The 16712-nt window shown below is 46.5% G+C and overlaps 1 protein-coding gene across 1 annotated transcript in view; it reads left to right on the top strand.

Annotated features, from left to right (window-relative positions):
- The window catches only part of BCO1 (beta-carotene oxygenase 1), a 36097-nt gene extending 19973 nt beyond the window's left edge, over positions 1 to 16124 (top strand). The window contains exons 7-11 of the mRNA XM_023752582.1: positions 1222 to 1479; positions 8782 to 8887; positions 12397 to 12491; positions 13702 to 13813; positions 15692 to 16124. Coding sequence (XP_023608350.1) covers positions 1222 to 1479; positions 8782 to 8887; positions 12397 to 12491; positions 13702 to 13813; positions 15692 to 15915 — 795 coding nt within the window. The 3' untranslated portion in view covers positions 15916 to 16124. The remainder of the gene's footprint in view (positions 1 to 1221; positions 1480 to 8781; positions 8888 to 12396; positions 12492 to 13701; positions 13814 to 15691) is intronic.
- Positions 16125 to 16712: the final 588 nt, after the last annotated feature.

The raw sequence follows: 16712 nt of genomic DNA, 5'->3' as shown, positions 1-16712 counted from the left end.
GTCTCTGACTTCTCCCAGGATGTCAATTAAAAAGGGGCTGAGCTTTTTGTCAACCTGTCTGCAGTGTTTTTCATTTATGTGTTCACTCTCTTAAAATGCAAAGAAAGACTGCTTCCTTAGAGAGTGCTCATACCAAAAATAAAAAATCCTCAAACACCTGAGGCGCATCCCACTGGCAGGAGCTGCAGGGCCCTCTGTGCCTCCACCCTGAGGCCCCTGGGGATTGCCCGGCTCTGGAGGGCAGGCTGAGAACCCTGGGAGAGCTTTGGAAGACATTTCGAAGAGAACTTTCTGAAAGACCCAGGGATTGGGATCCTAGGGAAGAAAAGGCCTAAAATAATTACCCCTGTACTCACTGTCCTGCTAACTCCCACCACCATGCTATCAAAGCTTTCCTCCTCTGCACCCTGCCCAACATTCAAAACTTGATTCTGAGGAAGGTAAGAGAGAAGCAAACAAGCAGGGAGGAGGTGGTGAAACATCAGCCCGGAGTGGTCCCTCCCTTCTTTTCAGGAGGAGGGTGATAGGGCCAGAGCTGCCAAAAGATAGAACCACCCCCCACCTTTTGGATTAGGCAACTGGGGCTGCAGATATGGCTAATTACCACCCAGGGTGACACCATCTCGTGACACCCAGAGTGTGTGCAGCGGCCTCATGAGCAGATACCCGTGTGGGATCCTTAGCTAGAACCAGGTCACTCAGCCCTCCAGGGCAGGGGTGTTGCTGTGGCAACCGCATCCCGGTTGTAGGGTGCAGGTTGGAGAGGGGACCCAAAAGGGAAGGTGTGGTTTCAGAGTGTTAGGGGCTCTGGCTGTGGATGGAGCCTGGGAAGCCCTAGAGCTCTGGCACCTCGCCAGTTCTCTCCAACTCGGCCATTTCCAGGGAGCTGGCATGTTGCCGCCCACCTGGAATCACAACCAAGGGAAACAGTGCACCCCCCGGGGCCTCCCCCAAACACTGTCCTGGTGACACAGAAGCCCTGGCCCACAAACTTCCTCTCGGTGGGAAAGAGATGATCCCAGACATGCAGCAAGTGACAGCCCCACATACTCAGTGCTCTGCGGGGCTGGCACTCTGGAGAGGGACACAAGGTCGGAAGGGGGAAGGGACACTCAGGGCATAAGCCAGTACGTGACAGGGCTGGGTCTTGTCCCGTACCTGAGGCCACCGCGCTGGGCCAACAGAGGGGGAGCTGACCACTGGCTGTGCCTCTTCTTTCAGACTTACATTCACATTGTCGACCAAAGGACTGGGAAGCCCGTGTCCACCAAGTTTTACACGGACCCTATGGTGGTCTTTCATCACATCAACGCCTACGAAGAGGACGGCTGCCTTCTGTTTGACGTCATCGCCTACGAGGACAGCAGCCTGTACGACTGCTTCTACTTGGACAACCTGAAACAAGGCTTCGAAGGGAACTCCAGGATCGTCCCTGTCCCCACCCTCAAGAGGTTCGCCGTGCCCCTCTGCACGGACAAGGTAATGGCTTAAAGGAAGGCTGTTTTATTCCTGGGGAGACATGAGTGCCAGGTAGGAAGCTGAGTTGGTTGACATTGAAATCCAAAATGAGTTGTTCTTAAAGAGAGACAGAAAAAGGTTTTCATTATTTTCCCATAGTTAGTAGATAGTCATAGTAGAAACTAGAAAATATAGATTAAGTAAAAAGGAAAGAAATTCCCCCATAAACCCCTTGTAGATATATTTGTATTGCCCACCCCCCAAGTCAGTCTCTCTCTCTTTCTCTCCATAGCTAGCTAGCTAGCTAGACAGACACACTGATATATATATATATATATATATATGTATATATATATGTATATATGTACATAATTGATATATGTATACAGTATATGTATATTATATATACTATATACATATTGATATATATCTTGATAAAGTGATTAAACTTATGTAGTGTGATTTAATTTTACAAAAGGAAATCAATCACACTGTACATATTTTTAACTGCTTTATTTATTTGTTTATTTTAAATCTATTTTTTATTGATTTCAGAGAGGAAGGGAGAGGGAGAGAGAGATAGAAACATCAATGATGAGAGAGAATCATCAATCAGCTGCCTTCTCTACGCCCCACAATGGAGATTGAGCCTGCAATTCAGGCATGTGCCCTTGACTGGAATTGAACCCGGGACCCTTTAGGCCACAGGCTGACACTCTATCTACTGAGCCAAACCAGCTAGTGCTAACTGCTTTATTGAGATATAATTCAATAAAGCCATATAATTTACCCATTTTCACCCATTTAAACTATAATTCAATGGCATTAATATATTCACAGAGTTGTGCAATTATCACCACAATCAATTTTAAAACATTTTTATTACCCCCAGAAGAAATCTCGTACCCCTTAATCATAACACCTCCCAAATCCCTCCATCCCCCTGCCCTAGGCAACCACTACTCTACTTCCTGTCTCTGAGGATATATTTCTCGGGCATTTCATAGAAATGGATCATATGGGAGTGGTTTTCCATGACTGGCTTCTTTCACTCAGCATCATGTTTTCAAGGTTCATCTGTGTTGTAGTATGTGTCCATACATGGCCGAATGTGTACATACTCTTTTGTGTACTGCTTTTCCCACCTATTTGTATATCTAAGTATCTTTCCATGACATTAAATGTTCTTCTACAACATCGTTTTGCTATTTTCCTGACAGCTTATGGCAGGGATTCAACACCATTTGCCTACCTGGTGCCCTGCTGTTGAATAGTTCTGTTCTTGCATTAAAAATGACCACTAGGTCAGATATTATCCTTAATTAGGGTGATGCTGCCAGAGTTCTGGACTTGGTTTTGGAGGCTACAGAGGCTTCTGGCTCCAGAACTCACTGACTTCATGACTTAATTAATTTAAATGAAGCCAAATTCATTTCAATTCAATTTTGATGGCTCATATTTACTAACTGCACTCTATATGCCAGGTATTCTGCTAAGTGTTTTATTTTCCTTACCTCACTTAATGATCCAACCAACCTGTGGGAGAGGTCCTTATATTAGACTCATTTAATTGATGAAGACACTGAGGCTCAGAGATGTTAAAGAATGTGCCCAAGGTCACACAGCTCAGAATGGCAGGGCCAAGGTTATTATCTGCACCAGCCTGTCTCTAAACCCATCCTTATGGATGGTAAGGGGTATGACTCCTGGAAAGAACCCCCGATGGGTCGCACTGATGCCTCTTGGGGCTCTGCAGGCCTGAGGGGTAGGGGACACTCCCACAGCGCCCAGGGGACCTCTCCCACCCTCACTGCCAGGCTCCTTACTGCCAGGCTCCTCAGTGCTGGCGTTTAGGCATCTCCCAACCAGTGAGCAGGGCCTGCATTTAAATACCAGGTCTGTTGGTTGTTCCTGTCTCTCTGGCATTTCCCCATCTGCATATCTCTGTTGTGATTTACACCATATTTCCTATCACCTCTATTTAACATTTACAAGTCATATTTTTGTTTAAATCACTCACTGTTGAAAGAAAACCTATCACTACCCAATGGAAAGCCAGCCTTGCTTGCTGCAAATAGCAGGCAATCATGAGCATAAAAAAATGGAAATAAAGCAGTGGTCTTACGCTCTAGCCAAGACTTCATGTCTTTGTTAATAAGAAAGTTCCAAAATGTATTACCTGTTAAAGACTTAGTGGCACCTAACTGAGACTTGTTCCTTGACCTGTCAGAAAGCTTGGAAGAGAAAAAGGAATTAGCTTTCTCCCTGGGGCTATTGAATGAACTGGCCTTGTCCCACATAATCTTCACATGAGCCACCGCCCTCTGTGCCCCTTGCTCTGGGCAGGGCCTCAAACCGCAGCTCCTGGTTCCAGGAAGCAATGGGGGTGTCACAAAGCTCACAGGTGGCAAATTCCAAGGCCCAGCCCGCCCCCGCTTCATGTCGACCTCAGTCCGGGGAAAGACAGAGAGGAAAGACTCCCTCCCACTGCCCACACACCACCGTATTTTATAACCTTTTGTCACGCTCGAAAATGATTTGCTTCCTTGGAACCAAGCTAAGACGTTTAGCATGTATATTTTTAAAAGGCGCCGAGTGAGCCATCTGCTGCTTTGAAACTTGTGAGGGAAGAGTGAGTCTGGGAAGGGTAGCTCTGGCCACGCGTTCTAATTGCTATTTATTGTCCCTTAAAAAATGTCTCCTTGCTTCACTTTCAAGTCGCCCCGCCTGCATATTGAAATCTGGAAATCAATCTGGCCTCTATGCCCAGATCCAGCAGCTCTCATTTCATCCCATCCAAAGGCTTATCAGGGAAGAACTGCAGGCCATGCCCCTCTTTCTCTAATGCCCTTCAGTCTGGGGCCTTTGCACATCCCTGTCCCTCCGCCTGCAACTCCATTCTCTTCCCATCAGATCTCCACTCCAGTCCTGGCTGCAGGTCGGACTTACCTGGGGGCTCTGAGACCACATCACCTCCTGCTGGGCCCCAGCCCACATCCTCCAGGAGTGGGGTCCAGGGGTGGGCATGGCCTCAGAGCCCGCAGTGGATTCTAATTCACATCCAGGAAGCAAATTCCTGGTCATCCTGCAGGTCTCAGGATCCTTACTCCCCTCAGATGAGTCTGTACACTCTAATGGCACCTTCAGCTCTTTGTAATGAACTTGTTCAGTCTCCTTTTCCTGCTGAAGCTATTATCTGAGGGCCAGGACTCTGTTTTGTCAGCAGTTTATCCCCTGTACCCCTCACAGCGTCTGGCATTCAGAGAGTTCTCATTAAGCTCTTAAATATTTTTGAATGAATGAAAACATGAATCAAGGTCTCCAAAAGGGCACAAGGTCTGCCTTTAGCATTTGGAACATTTCCCAAGTGTTAAGTGTTTGCCTTGTAGAATGAGAATAGTGAAGTATATTCAGAAGTCTGGGGCCTCCTAGCTGCCCCAGATTCTCTTGTGTTTGGGCCAGCTGGGGTCAAAGGAAGGAGAGGCTGTTTATGTAGAGTGGCGTGGGGATTGTGGAAGGCAGGGCTGGGCTGGGAGGGGCGTAGGCGTGTGCAGACAGTCCCTGCAGGTGCCCTGCCCTTGTCCTGCAGGTGGGTTCGTAAACACTGACTTCCCTCCTGACAGCCATCCACACGTAGGGGCCGTCACGGGCAGGGGGTGGGAGGAGGGTAGGTATCCTGGACCTAGAAAGGGTAGCTCAGTTGGTTTGGTTTTTGTCTTTTCTCAAAATGTAAAAATGACCCAATATTATAAGACAGCCACCATGAGAGTTCACTGTGTTCCAGGCCCTGTGTTAAGATGACTCTTCTGCTCTTAGACCTCAGCAAGAGGGGCCCCTGCTCTGGCCTCTCTCCAGCAGTTCCCCTTCTCCCCAGGGTGAGGAGTTAAAGGGCTATGGAGTGATGCCCACCCAGAGGGACCCTCCCCCACCCCAACCCTGAACTGGCTACCCTGGATCCCTGAATTTCCTGCCCAAATAGCCCCAGCCTGCTTGCAGCGCCTGCTCCTGTCCTCCTCAGGCCCACGCGGTGGCCAGGGCTGGCTGCTGGCTTGGTGGTGCTGGCTGGGGCATCCATGCAGTGGGAAGAAAAGGGGCAGGGGCAAGAGAACCTGGGCCTAGAAGCTGGCCCTCATTCCGCTACCCTATTCCAGCTCCAGACTCCAGGAGTTCCTAGAATTTTTAATTCACACTCGGGACCAGCACCATGCAATGGAACCTGCTACAATGAAGGAACACGTATCTGTCCACCCAACGCAGTAGCCACCAGCCACATGTGCTATTGAAATGTGGCCAGTGCAGCTGAGAAACTGAATTTTAAATTTTATTTAATTTCAATTAAACATTAAATTTAAATAGCCGCATGCATGTGGCTAGTGATTGCCGTATTGGACAGCACCGGTCCACCACATTGTGAAGGTCTGTGTGCCAAGGCAGAGAAGAGAATGGCCTTTTACTTAACCATTGGCTATGTTTAGACCTGGGGTTGGTGGGCCTCATTCTCATTGGGGTCCTGCAGTTTTAGGGGTGGTTACATGCTTTGCAAGCTTCTCCTCATCTCTATGACAGCCCTCTGAGTGATTCATTATCCCGTGACTACAAATGAGAGCCACCTGCCCAACATCGCGGAATTGTCAGTGGGATTTGAGTTGGAGTTTGAATGCATGTCTGCCTGGCTCCCAGTTACTAATTATGATGGGTCTGGCCCTGGACCAGGTGTTTTCATAACCATTATTTAACTTAATCCGAGCCATTATCCTCAGACGCAGGTCAAAGGAACCCGCAGGTCAAAGGAACCCGTCCAAAAGTTACGAATGGCCCCCCTGTTTTACAAACGAGGAAGCGAAGCGAGGGAGGAAGGGGGCCCAGGGAGGCTGAGCAAGTTCACAGAGAAAGCTGTGGAGTCAGATTTCACACCCAGGGCTGCTGAACCCCGAAGTCCGTGTTTCGGGGAATTACTGAGATGACTTCTCCCTTGCATTTAGGGATTTCAAAGTAAGCTCGCAGAATTTTTGTTGAATTCTGGCTGGAAAGCCATTTCTTCCCAAAGCGGAGCATGTTGGCCACTGAAAGCAGCCGAGTCATGTTCATTACTGCTGTGTGTGGAAAAATTCAGTTTATCCCTCAACCAGTCTGACCAGTTTCAGGCTGGAGTTCTAAGCTCTGCAGATCGACTCCCTAAGAATCAAGCCCAGGACATGCACGAGAGGCCTATTGCTGTCATGTGACTAGCAAGTCACCAGGAGGGGCCTCCCACCTATTGGCTGTGCATCACAGGTGGAGGCATTCGGAGCTTTTGTTTATAAGAAACCGTAGATGTGCTGGGTGCTAAGTGACTCTTTAATGCACTTTATCGCATTTAATTCTTACAACCACTCGGCAAGGCACGTTTTGCCCCTTGACAGTTAAAGGGAAAGCTTACTGAGTCATGTATTCACTCATTTGTTTAGCAGTTACTCCCTGGGAGCTATGTGCCATGCACTGAACAAAATCTGGTCCCTGTCTTCACAGGGAAAGAGCATAAAAGAAGGAAGCAGCTCCCTAAGGAGATGATTGCAGGTTGGGGCACACACCTCAGAGACCCTGCAGATTGAGTCGTTGGGGAAGGGATGTTGAGCTGAGACCTGCAGGATGGGAACGGCCGGCCTCCGGGCCTTTGCACGTGCTTTGTCCTCTGCCTGCGGTGCTCTTGCTTCTGAGTAGAAGAATCGCCAGGTGAAGGTCTGGGCTCAGACTCTGCTTCTCTCTGTGTGTCCTTGGACAAGCCACTTTCCTTCTCTGGGCCTCAGTGTAGTCTTCTGTCAATTGAGGGATTGAACTAATAAAAATACCTTGAAGGGCCCCTGCAATCTAATAGCTAGGATGCAGTAAATTTCCTGTCCTTCCCAGCCAAAAGCAGCTATTGTTCAAATAGGTTTGTTTTAATTATAAAAGCCCATTTTGGAAAAGTTGGAACGTAGAGAAAAGTTTAAAGGAAAAGTCAACCATAACAATAATTCTCCCCAGTAAACTCTGTGAAGACAGGGGCTTGTTTCTCATTCTCTCCCCGTGGTAATGGCAGTAATGTAGGAGTAGGAGTACTAGTGACAATAATACAACAGCCATATCATCAACAGCAGCTGATTATCTAGCACTTTCTGCCAACCAGGCTCTCTTTAAATTATTTGCATGGATTATCTAATCTGCACAACAATTCAGAGACACATATACTATTCCTACAATGCGTATACTATACTCCATTATACAGGTGAAAACACTGAATTTCAGAGATACTAAGTAACTTACTCAACTCACATAACTAGTATGTGGAGAAATAGGGAGTGGCAAATGCTCAACAAATATTCAATCAATTGTGTTAAATCCCTCTCCTGAGTTACAATGATGGCAGTAAGGTACGGAACAGAGCAAAGTCTGATTGAAACTTGAGACCAAGGAACATCCTTGATAGATATTTTTCTCCTAAGTAAAATTTATTGCATGTTTATTTTATTTTCAGCGGTGATACATTTTCACAGGAGACTATACCAAAGATATAGATAAACATAGAAAAAGAAATAAGGTCTTCATACTGCCACTGCCTGCTATATTGTTAATATTCGGTATATTTCTCCCCAGGCTCTTTTCAATGTAATTATTTTAGCTGGCTGAGGTCAGGCTGCGTATGCAATTTACTCTGCTGCTCTTTTCACTCAGTATTCTATCATGAGCATTTCCCATGTTATTATGAACTCTTTATAAACAGTCTTTTAATGACTGATGCAGCCTTTTACAGGTGAATCATCCAGTGTTTAAAAAGTACATTAATTTCACCTGTGAGGGATAAGGTGGCCCATGGTAGAAAAAAAAGAGCCACGGTTTTAGGGGCCCCTGCCTTACCATCTACCAGCTATCCGATCTTGGAGGAGTCACTTACAATCTCCAATCCGCATTTTTAACTAAGAATACCAGTTACGTAAATAACTGCTTCCTGTGAGTAATGTGAGAACACAGCAAGATAACATACACAGGAGCATTTTTAAAAAAATGTACACAGCTGAAACCGGTTTGGCTCAGTGGATAGAGCGTCAGCCTGCGGACTGAAAGGTCCCAGGTTCGATTCCGGCCAAGGGCATGTACCTTGGTTGCAGGTACATCCCCAGTAGGAGATGTGCAGGAGGCGGCTGATTGATGTTTCTCTCTCATCGATGTTTCTAACTCTCTATCTCTCTCCCTTCCTCTCTGTAAAAAATCAATAAACTATATATTTTTTTAAAAATGTACACAGTAAAACAAATGTTTCCTCTGGGTAACAAGTTTTCATTTTTGTTGGAAAATTGATTCTTTCAGAATGCAGAAGTGGGCTCAAATTTAATCAAACTGGCATCTACGACAGCAAGAGCCCTGAAGGAAAAAGACGACCAAGTCTACTGTCAACCAGAGTTGCTCTGTGAAGGTAAACTACATCCTCTATCCCTGTGTTTAGGGAAGAGCAGAATTTCATGAAGCTCCCCAGGCTTCTTTATGTAACCTCCTTCCAATTCAGAGATACTAAGCACGGACAAGGGACAAAGAGGAAGGCTCTTTGGGTTGTCCCAGTGCAAAGCATTTTGGGACAGTTGTCTTTCATATGCCCTCAAACCCCACCCAGGAAGGCACTCGGTGGTCATTGGACCTGGTGATTTTCACGGCTGCCCCTCCCCCCAAATGCTGTGCTGTACTGAATGCGGACTAACAGGCACAGCACGTTTGGATCCCTACCTCTACACATTCACAATAGCCCACATAACAGGTGCTGTCAGCATGTCACAGAGGAGCTAACCAGGCCTCAGAAAGGTTGAGCTATACACACAACGTAAAATCCTTGAATAGAAGTCACGCCCACTAGAGCAGGGCTCCTCCACCGGGCACTGCTGATACCTGGGGCTGGTCATTCTTTATGGTGGAGCCATCCTGGGCATTGTAGGATGTTGAGCCGCATCCCAAGCCTTGACCTACCAGATGCCAGGACCACCCCCACCCTGAACTGGAATAAGCAGAAACATGCCCGGACATTGCCAGTGTCCATGGGGGGCACCATGGCCCTGATTGAGAACCTCTGCCCTGGAATATAACAAGTCCATGGGGCGGGGACCACACTTTTGTGCTCAGTGTTATCACCATGTGACAAAAGTCTGGGTCTGAGCTCAACACTTGAGTTCGTAGTGAACGGGCTTGCCCAGGATACTCGGGGCGTGGCAAGGCGTGGCTCCCCAGGTGGCTGTCCCATGCCAGGTCCAGGCATCTGGAAGGGTGCTGGTCTGGGGACTCTCCTAGGATGACCTCAGATTTGACCACTAACAATCAGTTCTGTAAACAGTGCCCCATGGATCCAACAACCAGTTCTGTGTGGCACCCCAGACTCTTAGAGTCTTTAAAAGTGAAAATACAGATCTCGTGTTCTAATTCTTAAAAAAATTTCTTTTAAATCCTCACCCAAAAAGTGAGGATATTTTTCCCCCATTGATTTTTAGAGAGAATGTAAGAGAAGGGGGGGGTGGGGGAGGGAGAGAAAGAGAGTATATATAGAGAGAGAAAAACAGTGATGTGAGAGAGACATCGATTGGTTGCCTCCTGCTTGTGCCCCAAACAGGGCCAGTATTGAACGTGCAACCAACTGCCTTGACTGGGAATTGAACCCGTGACCCTTCCATCCACAGGCTGGTGCTCTAACCATTGAGAAAAAATGGCCAGGGCCGTTTCTAATTCTTTAAATATATATATATTGCTGATTTCAGAGGAAGGGAGAGGGAAAAAGAGATAGAAACATCAATGATGTGAGAATCATTGATCAGCTGCCTCCTGCATGCCCCCCACTGGGGACTGAGCCTGCAACCCGGGCATGTGCCCTTGACCAGAATGGAACCCGGGACCCTTCAGTCTGCAGGCTGATGCTCTATCCACTGACCCAAACCAGCTAGGGCCCATTTCTAATTCTTAAGGCATCAACTTCCATTTTCTCTCATCCACCATGTGGTGTGGGAGATGGAGACTTAAAACATTATAGTCCTTTTGTTTCTGAGAATTCCTGTTTATTATAGCAACCGTGGGCAATACTGTAAAGTATGGCAATAAATAAATCCCTCATAATACCTCCACCTGTGACAACCCTTGGAAATACCCACCCAGTCTCCTCTCTTGTGTGTGGACTGCTTGGTGGATGCCAGGCCCTCTTCTAGGAACTGCTCAGCCGTCCTCTCCTTTCATCCCAGCACTTCATCCTGTTGTCATCCACATTCAACGAGTTCACACACGAGGGGCTGAGCTCAGGGTAGTGAGAGTCCGAAAGATGTAGCCGTTACTATTAGAGCAACTCCAGCAGGCGGGTGTTGGCACGACCTCTTCTTCTTTTAGAACTGAGGACAGCAAAGCTGAGGACAATATGGTAACAGGCAGCAAAGCCAGGATATGCACCCAGGTTTCTCTGACTCAAAAACCCTTAACCTCTGCATTTATACTTTTAGGAATGTGTACTATACCATACTATCTAGAATGTTCTGAAATGGCTTCTTCTTCAAGAATGCGTCTTTAATAGCCATGCAGAATTTGCTGGGATGAGTCAGACTTTACTTAACCAAGTGCCTATGGTTGGCCATTTACAGTGTGGGGGAAGGAGTCCCAGATCAGGATTGAGGGGCCAGGAGCATCATGGGAAGTCTCAGGCTAACTTTAGGCCTGACTATGGGCATTTTTTTATAGATATTTTTATTGATTTCAGAGAGGAAGGTAGAGGGAGAGAGAGATAGAAACATCAATGATGAGAGAGTATCATTGATTGGCTGCCTCCTGCATGCCTCCTACTGGGGATCAAGCCAGCAACCCAGGCATATGCCCTGATGGGAAATTGAATCATGACCTCTTGGTACATAGGTCGTCGCTCAACCACTTAGCCATGCTGGCCGGGCTATGGGCATCTTTTTCGGATTTAAGTGTGTGGGAGGTCTCTCCTCCTGGCGTTCATCATGACCTGTGTCTTGGAAGTTTCATGGTTATTCACCTGTAAGATTATATGTCTTCCCATCTCAGGAATCCGCTCCCCTTTGCTCCTCAGTGAGCCTGAGAAGCGTTTATGCCTTGGTCCTTCTCAGGAGGCCTTTCTGTAGCAGCTGTGCCCATGCCTGCTTCCTCTTTTCTTGGACATTATATTTTCATCAGCAATTGGCTCCAACTACCTAGCATATTTCATCAGAGGAGGACTTTCATTTTTGTATTCAGCCTTAGAAATTGAATTTGACACAACAGGCATATATCAATATGGACAAAATTTTAAGGATTTTTTAATTATAAAAGCAATAAGTACAATGAAAGAGAAACCTAGTGTACAATATGAAACATAAACTATAAGGAAGTTATCACCCCAGCAATGCTTCTAAACTTTTCTCTTTATTTTTTAGCATAGTGGATATAATTCTATAATCAGCCTTTTACACTTAATATTATGATATGGACACTTTCCCATGTTATTAAAATTATTTGTAGATATTATTTTAACATAAGGTTCTTATATGAATTCAACAAATTTATTTAATTGTTCCCCAGTGACACTCCTTTACACAGATTCAGAAGTTTCTTTTAACACCCACACACACGTGTGTGCACACATGAGTACTTTTTTTTCCAAGAGCTTTAAAAAATTGCAGTGGCTTCTGATTTTAATCGTGCAATTATTTTTGATTTCTATCTTGGATAATTAAAGATTTTTATATACTTAAGTACCTTGCTCCTGAACCTTCTACTAGAGCCAGGATAATTATCAGAGGTTCCTTCCCCCTGCCTGGTGACTACCCTGATCCAATCCAGGGCCTGAATGGAGTTCAGGGATCCTGGCCTGGGAGATGTTTTTGTGGAGAGGGTGCCCAGCTCTGCACAAAGGGCGATGTCCTAGTTCTCAGGATGGGCCTTTGTCAGCTGTGTCATTCTTTCTAGGCTTAGAACTGCCTCAGATCAATTACGCTCACAACGGGAAGCAATATCGGTATGTCTTTGCTTTTGAAGTTCAAAGGAGTCCCATCCCAAACAAGGTACTGATTCCTGGGTAATCACCGCTTGCAACAGTCCTGTCTGTCTACAAAGCTAGGTTCTCAGACTGGGTGACCTTGATTAGAAGATGGAGGGCAAGAGGGAGGTCCCCTGGGGGACAGGAGGTAGGTCAGGGAGTAAGGCCAGTTTGGAACCAAATACATTTGAAGCAATGATGAGCCCAGGGAGGGAGCCGTACCTAGTGGGCTAAAGCTCAGGGAAGAGGCCATGGCTGGAGTTTATCCATTGATTTCTTTATTCCGTATGTGTTTTTTGAACGCCAACTATGTGCTACAAGGTAGTAGGCAATGAGGATAAGGAAGTATACAGGGGGATCCCCTGCCCATCCGCTCAAAAAGGGAGGGTATAGCTGAAACTTGGAAGATTTAGTTGTGTTTTTTTTCAAACTAGTATTTGTGGAACACTTGCTGTATCCCACGGAATAGGCTAAGTGCTATACAGATACCACTTTTATCTTCATTTTTAAACAATAAAATGGGAAGTCTGAAAAAATATACAGTGCAAAAAAGTACACACTAAGAAAATAAAGTTTTCCGCACACACGTACACACCCCACAAGTTACTTCCCACTAACCCCATACCCTAAGGGAAACAGGCGTCCTGGTGATTAAGAGAAGTCCAGTGATCTGTACTTTTAAAACAACAAAAGAATTGTATTATACTTTATTTTTTAAAAAGATTTTTTATTGATTTTTAGAGAGAGGAAAAGTTGAAGGCAAGAGACAGAGAGAGAGAGAGAGAGAGAGAGAGAGAGAGATCGATTGGCTGCCGCCTGCAAGTCCCCACTGGGGATCAAGTCAACAGCCTGAGCATGTGCCCTGTCCGGGAATTGAACTAGCAACCTTTCAGTGCCCGGGGCGATGCGAAACCAACTGACCCACACCCAGGGCTGTATTATACTTTAAATGTTTGCATTGAATATGTTAGTTTATTTAACTATAGAAAAATTGCAATGTGATACCAAACACCAGATAAATTCAGGATTTTTGTTTTGAAAAGAATTCAGTGTGTAGTGTCAGCTACGTGGTGGCAGGAGGACCTTTGCTTCAAGTTAGAGGAGGAAGCTCATTGCTTTCATGACTCCAAGATGTCATGTTGGAGTCTACATTGGAGGGGCTTAATCCTCTTTCTCTGTGGGATAAGCATGCTTTCCAACAAGTCATCTCCATGTTTTCCTCTTTGGATGTGCAGATACTAAAATATGACATTCTCACAAAGTCATTCTTAAGATGGGGAGAGGAGCACTGCTGGCCGTCGGAACCCGTGTTTGTGCCTACACCAGATGCCAAAGAGGAGGATGACGGTAAGACCTGGGGAAGGGGAGCCCACCCACTGTACTCTGCCTGTGATCACATCCTCAGACAGAGACATCATTTGGGGACAGTGGCCCCGCCCACATCACACAGCTGGGGGAGTCACGCTTTGAAACCCAGGTCTGTATGAATCCAGAACTGCAGGGTTAGGGAGTCCTCAAGACCACCCATACCTCTGACACCAACTACGAGTTTTGTGGTCCCTAAGACCACCCTTGGTTTCAATAGAAGGGATCACAGAACACACTGAAAACTGTTCCTCTCATGGTTACGGTTGATCTCAGCGAAAGGATGCAGATCGAAAGAGAAGAGGTGTGGGGGGCAATGTCCAGCAGAGTTCCATGCATGGAGCTTCAGTTGTTCTCTCCGGGAAAGTCATGGATGCCACCTTCTCCCCACAATACCCGTGGAGTATCACCAACCAGGGACACTCCCCGGAGCCTTGGTGTCAGAGCCTGTGGGGAGTATGGGGTGGGGGGGGCTTGGCCATGTAACTGTGGTTGACCTTTAGTCTTCAGCCCCTCTGGAGGTCAAGCTGACTCTGGCTTAAAGCTCCCATCTAAGTCCCTTTGTGAGGGTAGGTTATCTGGCTGGCCCCAGGTTAGCCATCACCTCCTGGCATTGAATTATTCGCTACACAAAAGTCCACTTCCCAGTGAGCAGCACCACCCTTTCCCAGAGTGTAGAATCTTGGTTTTAAAATTCACTTTCATGGCAGGGTCAGAGTTCTTCATTATCTAAGCGTGTAACTTTTGGGGGAAGGAGCACCTAGAAATGTGTGTTTGAGGCCCACCTTGCTTTTCTGGGTTTCCACATGACAGATGGTCCTTTCCCTCCTTGATTCTGACTTTGACCCAGAAATGCCCTGCCTACACCCATGAGGGTGCTAAGGATGGTAACAAGAACCCTGGGTGGGGCTGCCCCACGGAGCCTGCCAGCTGCTTCCCTCAGGTGAGAAGGGAGCGGTTTTCTACCTACTGATCATGCATGGCATGGCTCCAGGCTGGGGATCCCGTGTCACTGTCATCTCTGAGGTGGGGGGTTGTGGGTACCACCTCCTGCTGAGGCCAGCCTTCCACTGGGCTATGAGAGTGTGTCCCATCCATTTTCTCCATGGGCAGGGAGTAGCATTGTCTTCATTTCACCACAGGAGAGGCTAAAAGAATGAAGTAACTTGCCCACGGTCACACGCCCAGTGCCTATAGAGATAGGATTTGAGACCAAGCCAATCTGACTTCAATTATGCTCAGCCACTCTGAAACCTGGGAGGCCCTGGGACAAAGCACAAATGTTAGCTGGAAGTTTATGTGCATTATTTTGTTTAACCCTCTGTTCCTTGAGAGTGAGGTGCTTAGAAAGTTTCCATTGTACAGAGGGGGAAGCTGAGGCTGCCTTGAGGTGAATTGGGCTCATTCAAATGCCATTTGAGTGTAACTAGTCTGAATTTAGCCACGTGACGCATATTAGCCTAAATGCAGCATCAAAACCAATTCTCTCTAATCAGTTTCTAAATAGTAGAGAAATAGCCATTCTGCAGCACATGCAGTAATTTACAAAGTGCTTTTATGATTCATCATGCAAGAGATCCCCTCAGCAAGCCTGTGAGGGGAGGGACATTATCCCACTCTACAAATGAGGAGACTGAGGTAAAGGGACTGGCCTAGCCAGGGCTGGAAGCAGTTTCCTGACTCCCAGTTCCCTGATCTTTCTCTTCTGCTCACACAGAATATAAAATTCACTTTCCTTCTGTTTTGATAGATACTGACATTCATAGAGGATGGGGGGACATAGCTGAGAAGCTCATCCCTCCAGCTGGAGGAGGTTCAAGGCTGCACTTTTACAAAGTGTCTCTTTTTGTTTCCCCAAAGGAATTCTCTTATCGGCCATTGTCTCCTCCGATCCCCAAAAGCTGCCTTTTCTGCTTATTCTGGATGCCAAAACTTTTGCAGAACTAGCTCGCGCATATGTTGATGTGGACATGCACCTGGATCTCCACGGGTTATTCATCCCGGACACAGACTGGGACCCAAGGAAGCAGGCCCCTTCCCAGGAAGTCCAGGACAGGGCTTCATCGCAGACAGGACAGGCGTGAGCGGCCCCATGGGTAGGCTCCCGGGGACACAGGTGTGATCCCTCTCTGGGTCCTTCCTTTCATTTGGTGCTTATTCTTTTGGTGTTTGCTTTGAGACGAAGGTTTGGAGATAGAGCTTACCAGTATCTTTCTTTCATTTCATTTTGGCCATAAAAACCTTGTTTGAGCATTGATCAAATATTTATTGATAGCTCTAGCACTTCTAAGAAAGCCCCTTTCTGCCCTAGCCAGTTTGGCTCAGTAGATAGAGCGTCGGCCTTTGGACTGAAGGGTCCCAGGTTTGATTCCAGTCAAGGGTACGTAGCTCAGTTGCAGACTCCTCCTTGGCCCGGGCCCTGGTCGGTATGTGCAAGAGGCAACCAATCGATGTGTTTCTCTCACATCGATATTTCTCTCTGTCTTTCCCTCTTTCTTCCATTCTCTCTAAAAATCAATGGAAAATATCCTTGGGTGAGGATTAAAAAAAAAGAAAGAAAGAAAGCTCCTTTCCTATAAAGACCATGACCATAAATCAGAAATTATGTTGTCATGTATTCATCGCTCTTAGAATGACAGAGAAGAGATAAACATTTATCTTTACTTCTTCCTCTGTCCCCTTCTCTCCCTTTCCTCCCTCCATTCTTTCCAGTGGGCTAGATTGTATGTCTGGGAGTTCCAGCCTTCTCTCCATGCCCTGTTAGTAAATTATGTGGCCAGGAAGGCATGTTGCTTTGTGGTCATTCTATGCAAGGCATGACATACTATAAAATAATAAAAACTTTAAAGTCTCTTCAGACCTTATTTTATTTTTACATGGC

This window comes from Myotis lucifugus, unplaced genomic scaffold, assembly GCF_000147115.1.
Source record: "Myotis lucifugus unplaced genomic scaffold, Myoluc2.0 scaffold_35, whole genome shotgun sequence".
Classification (NCBI taxonomy): Eukaryota; Metazoa; Chordata; class Mammalia; order Chiroptera; family Vespertilionidae; genus Myotis; species Myotis lucifugus.
This window is presented reverse-complemented; position numbering and strand designations above follow the sequence as displayed.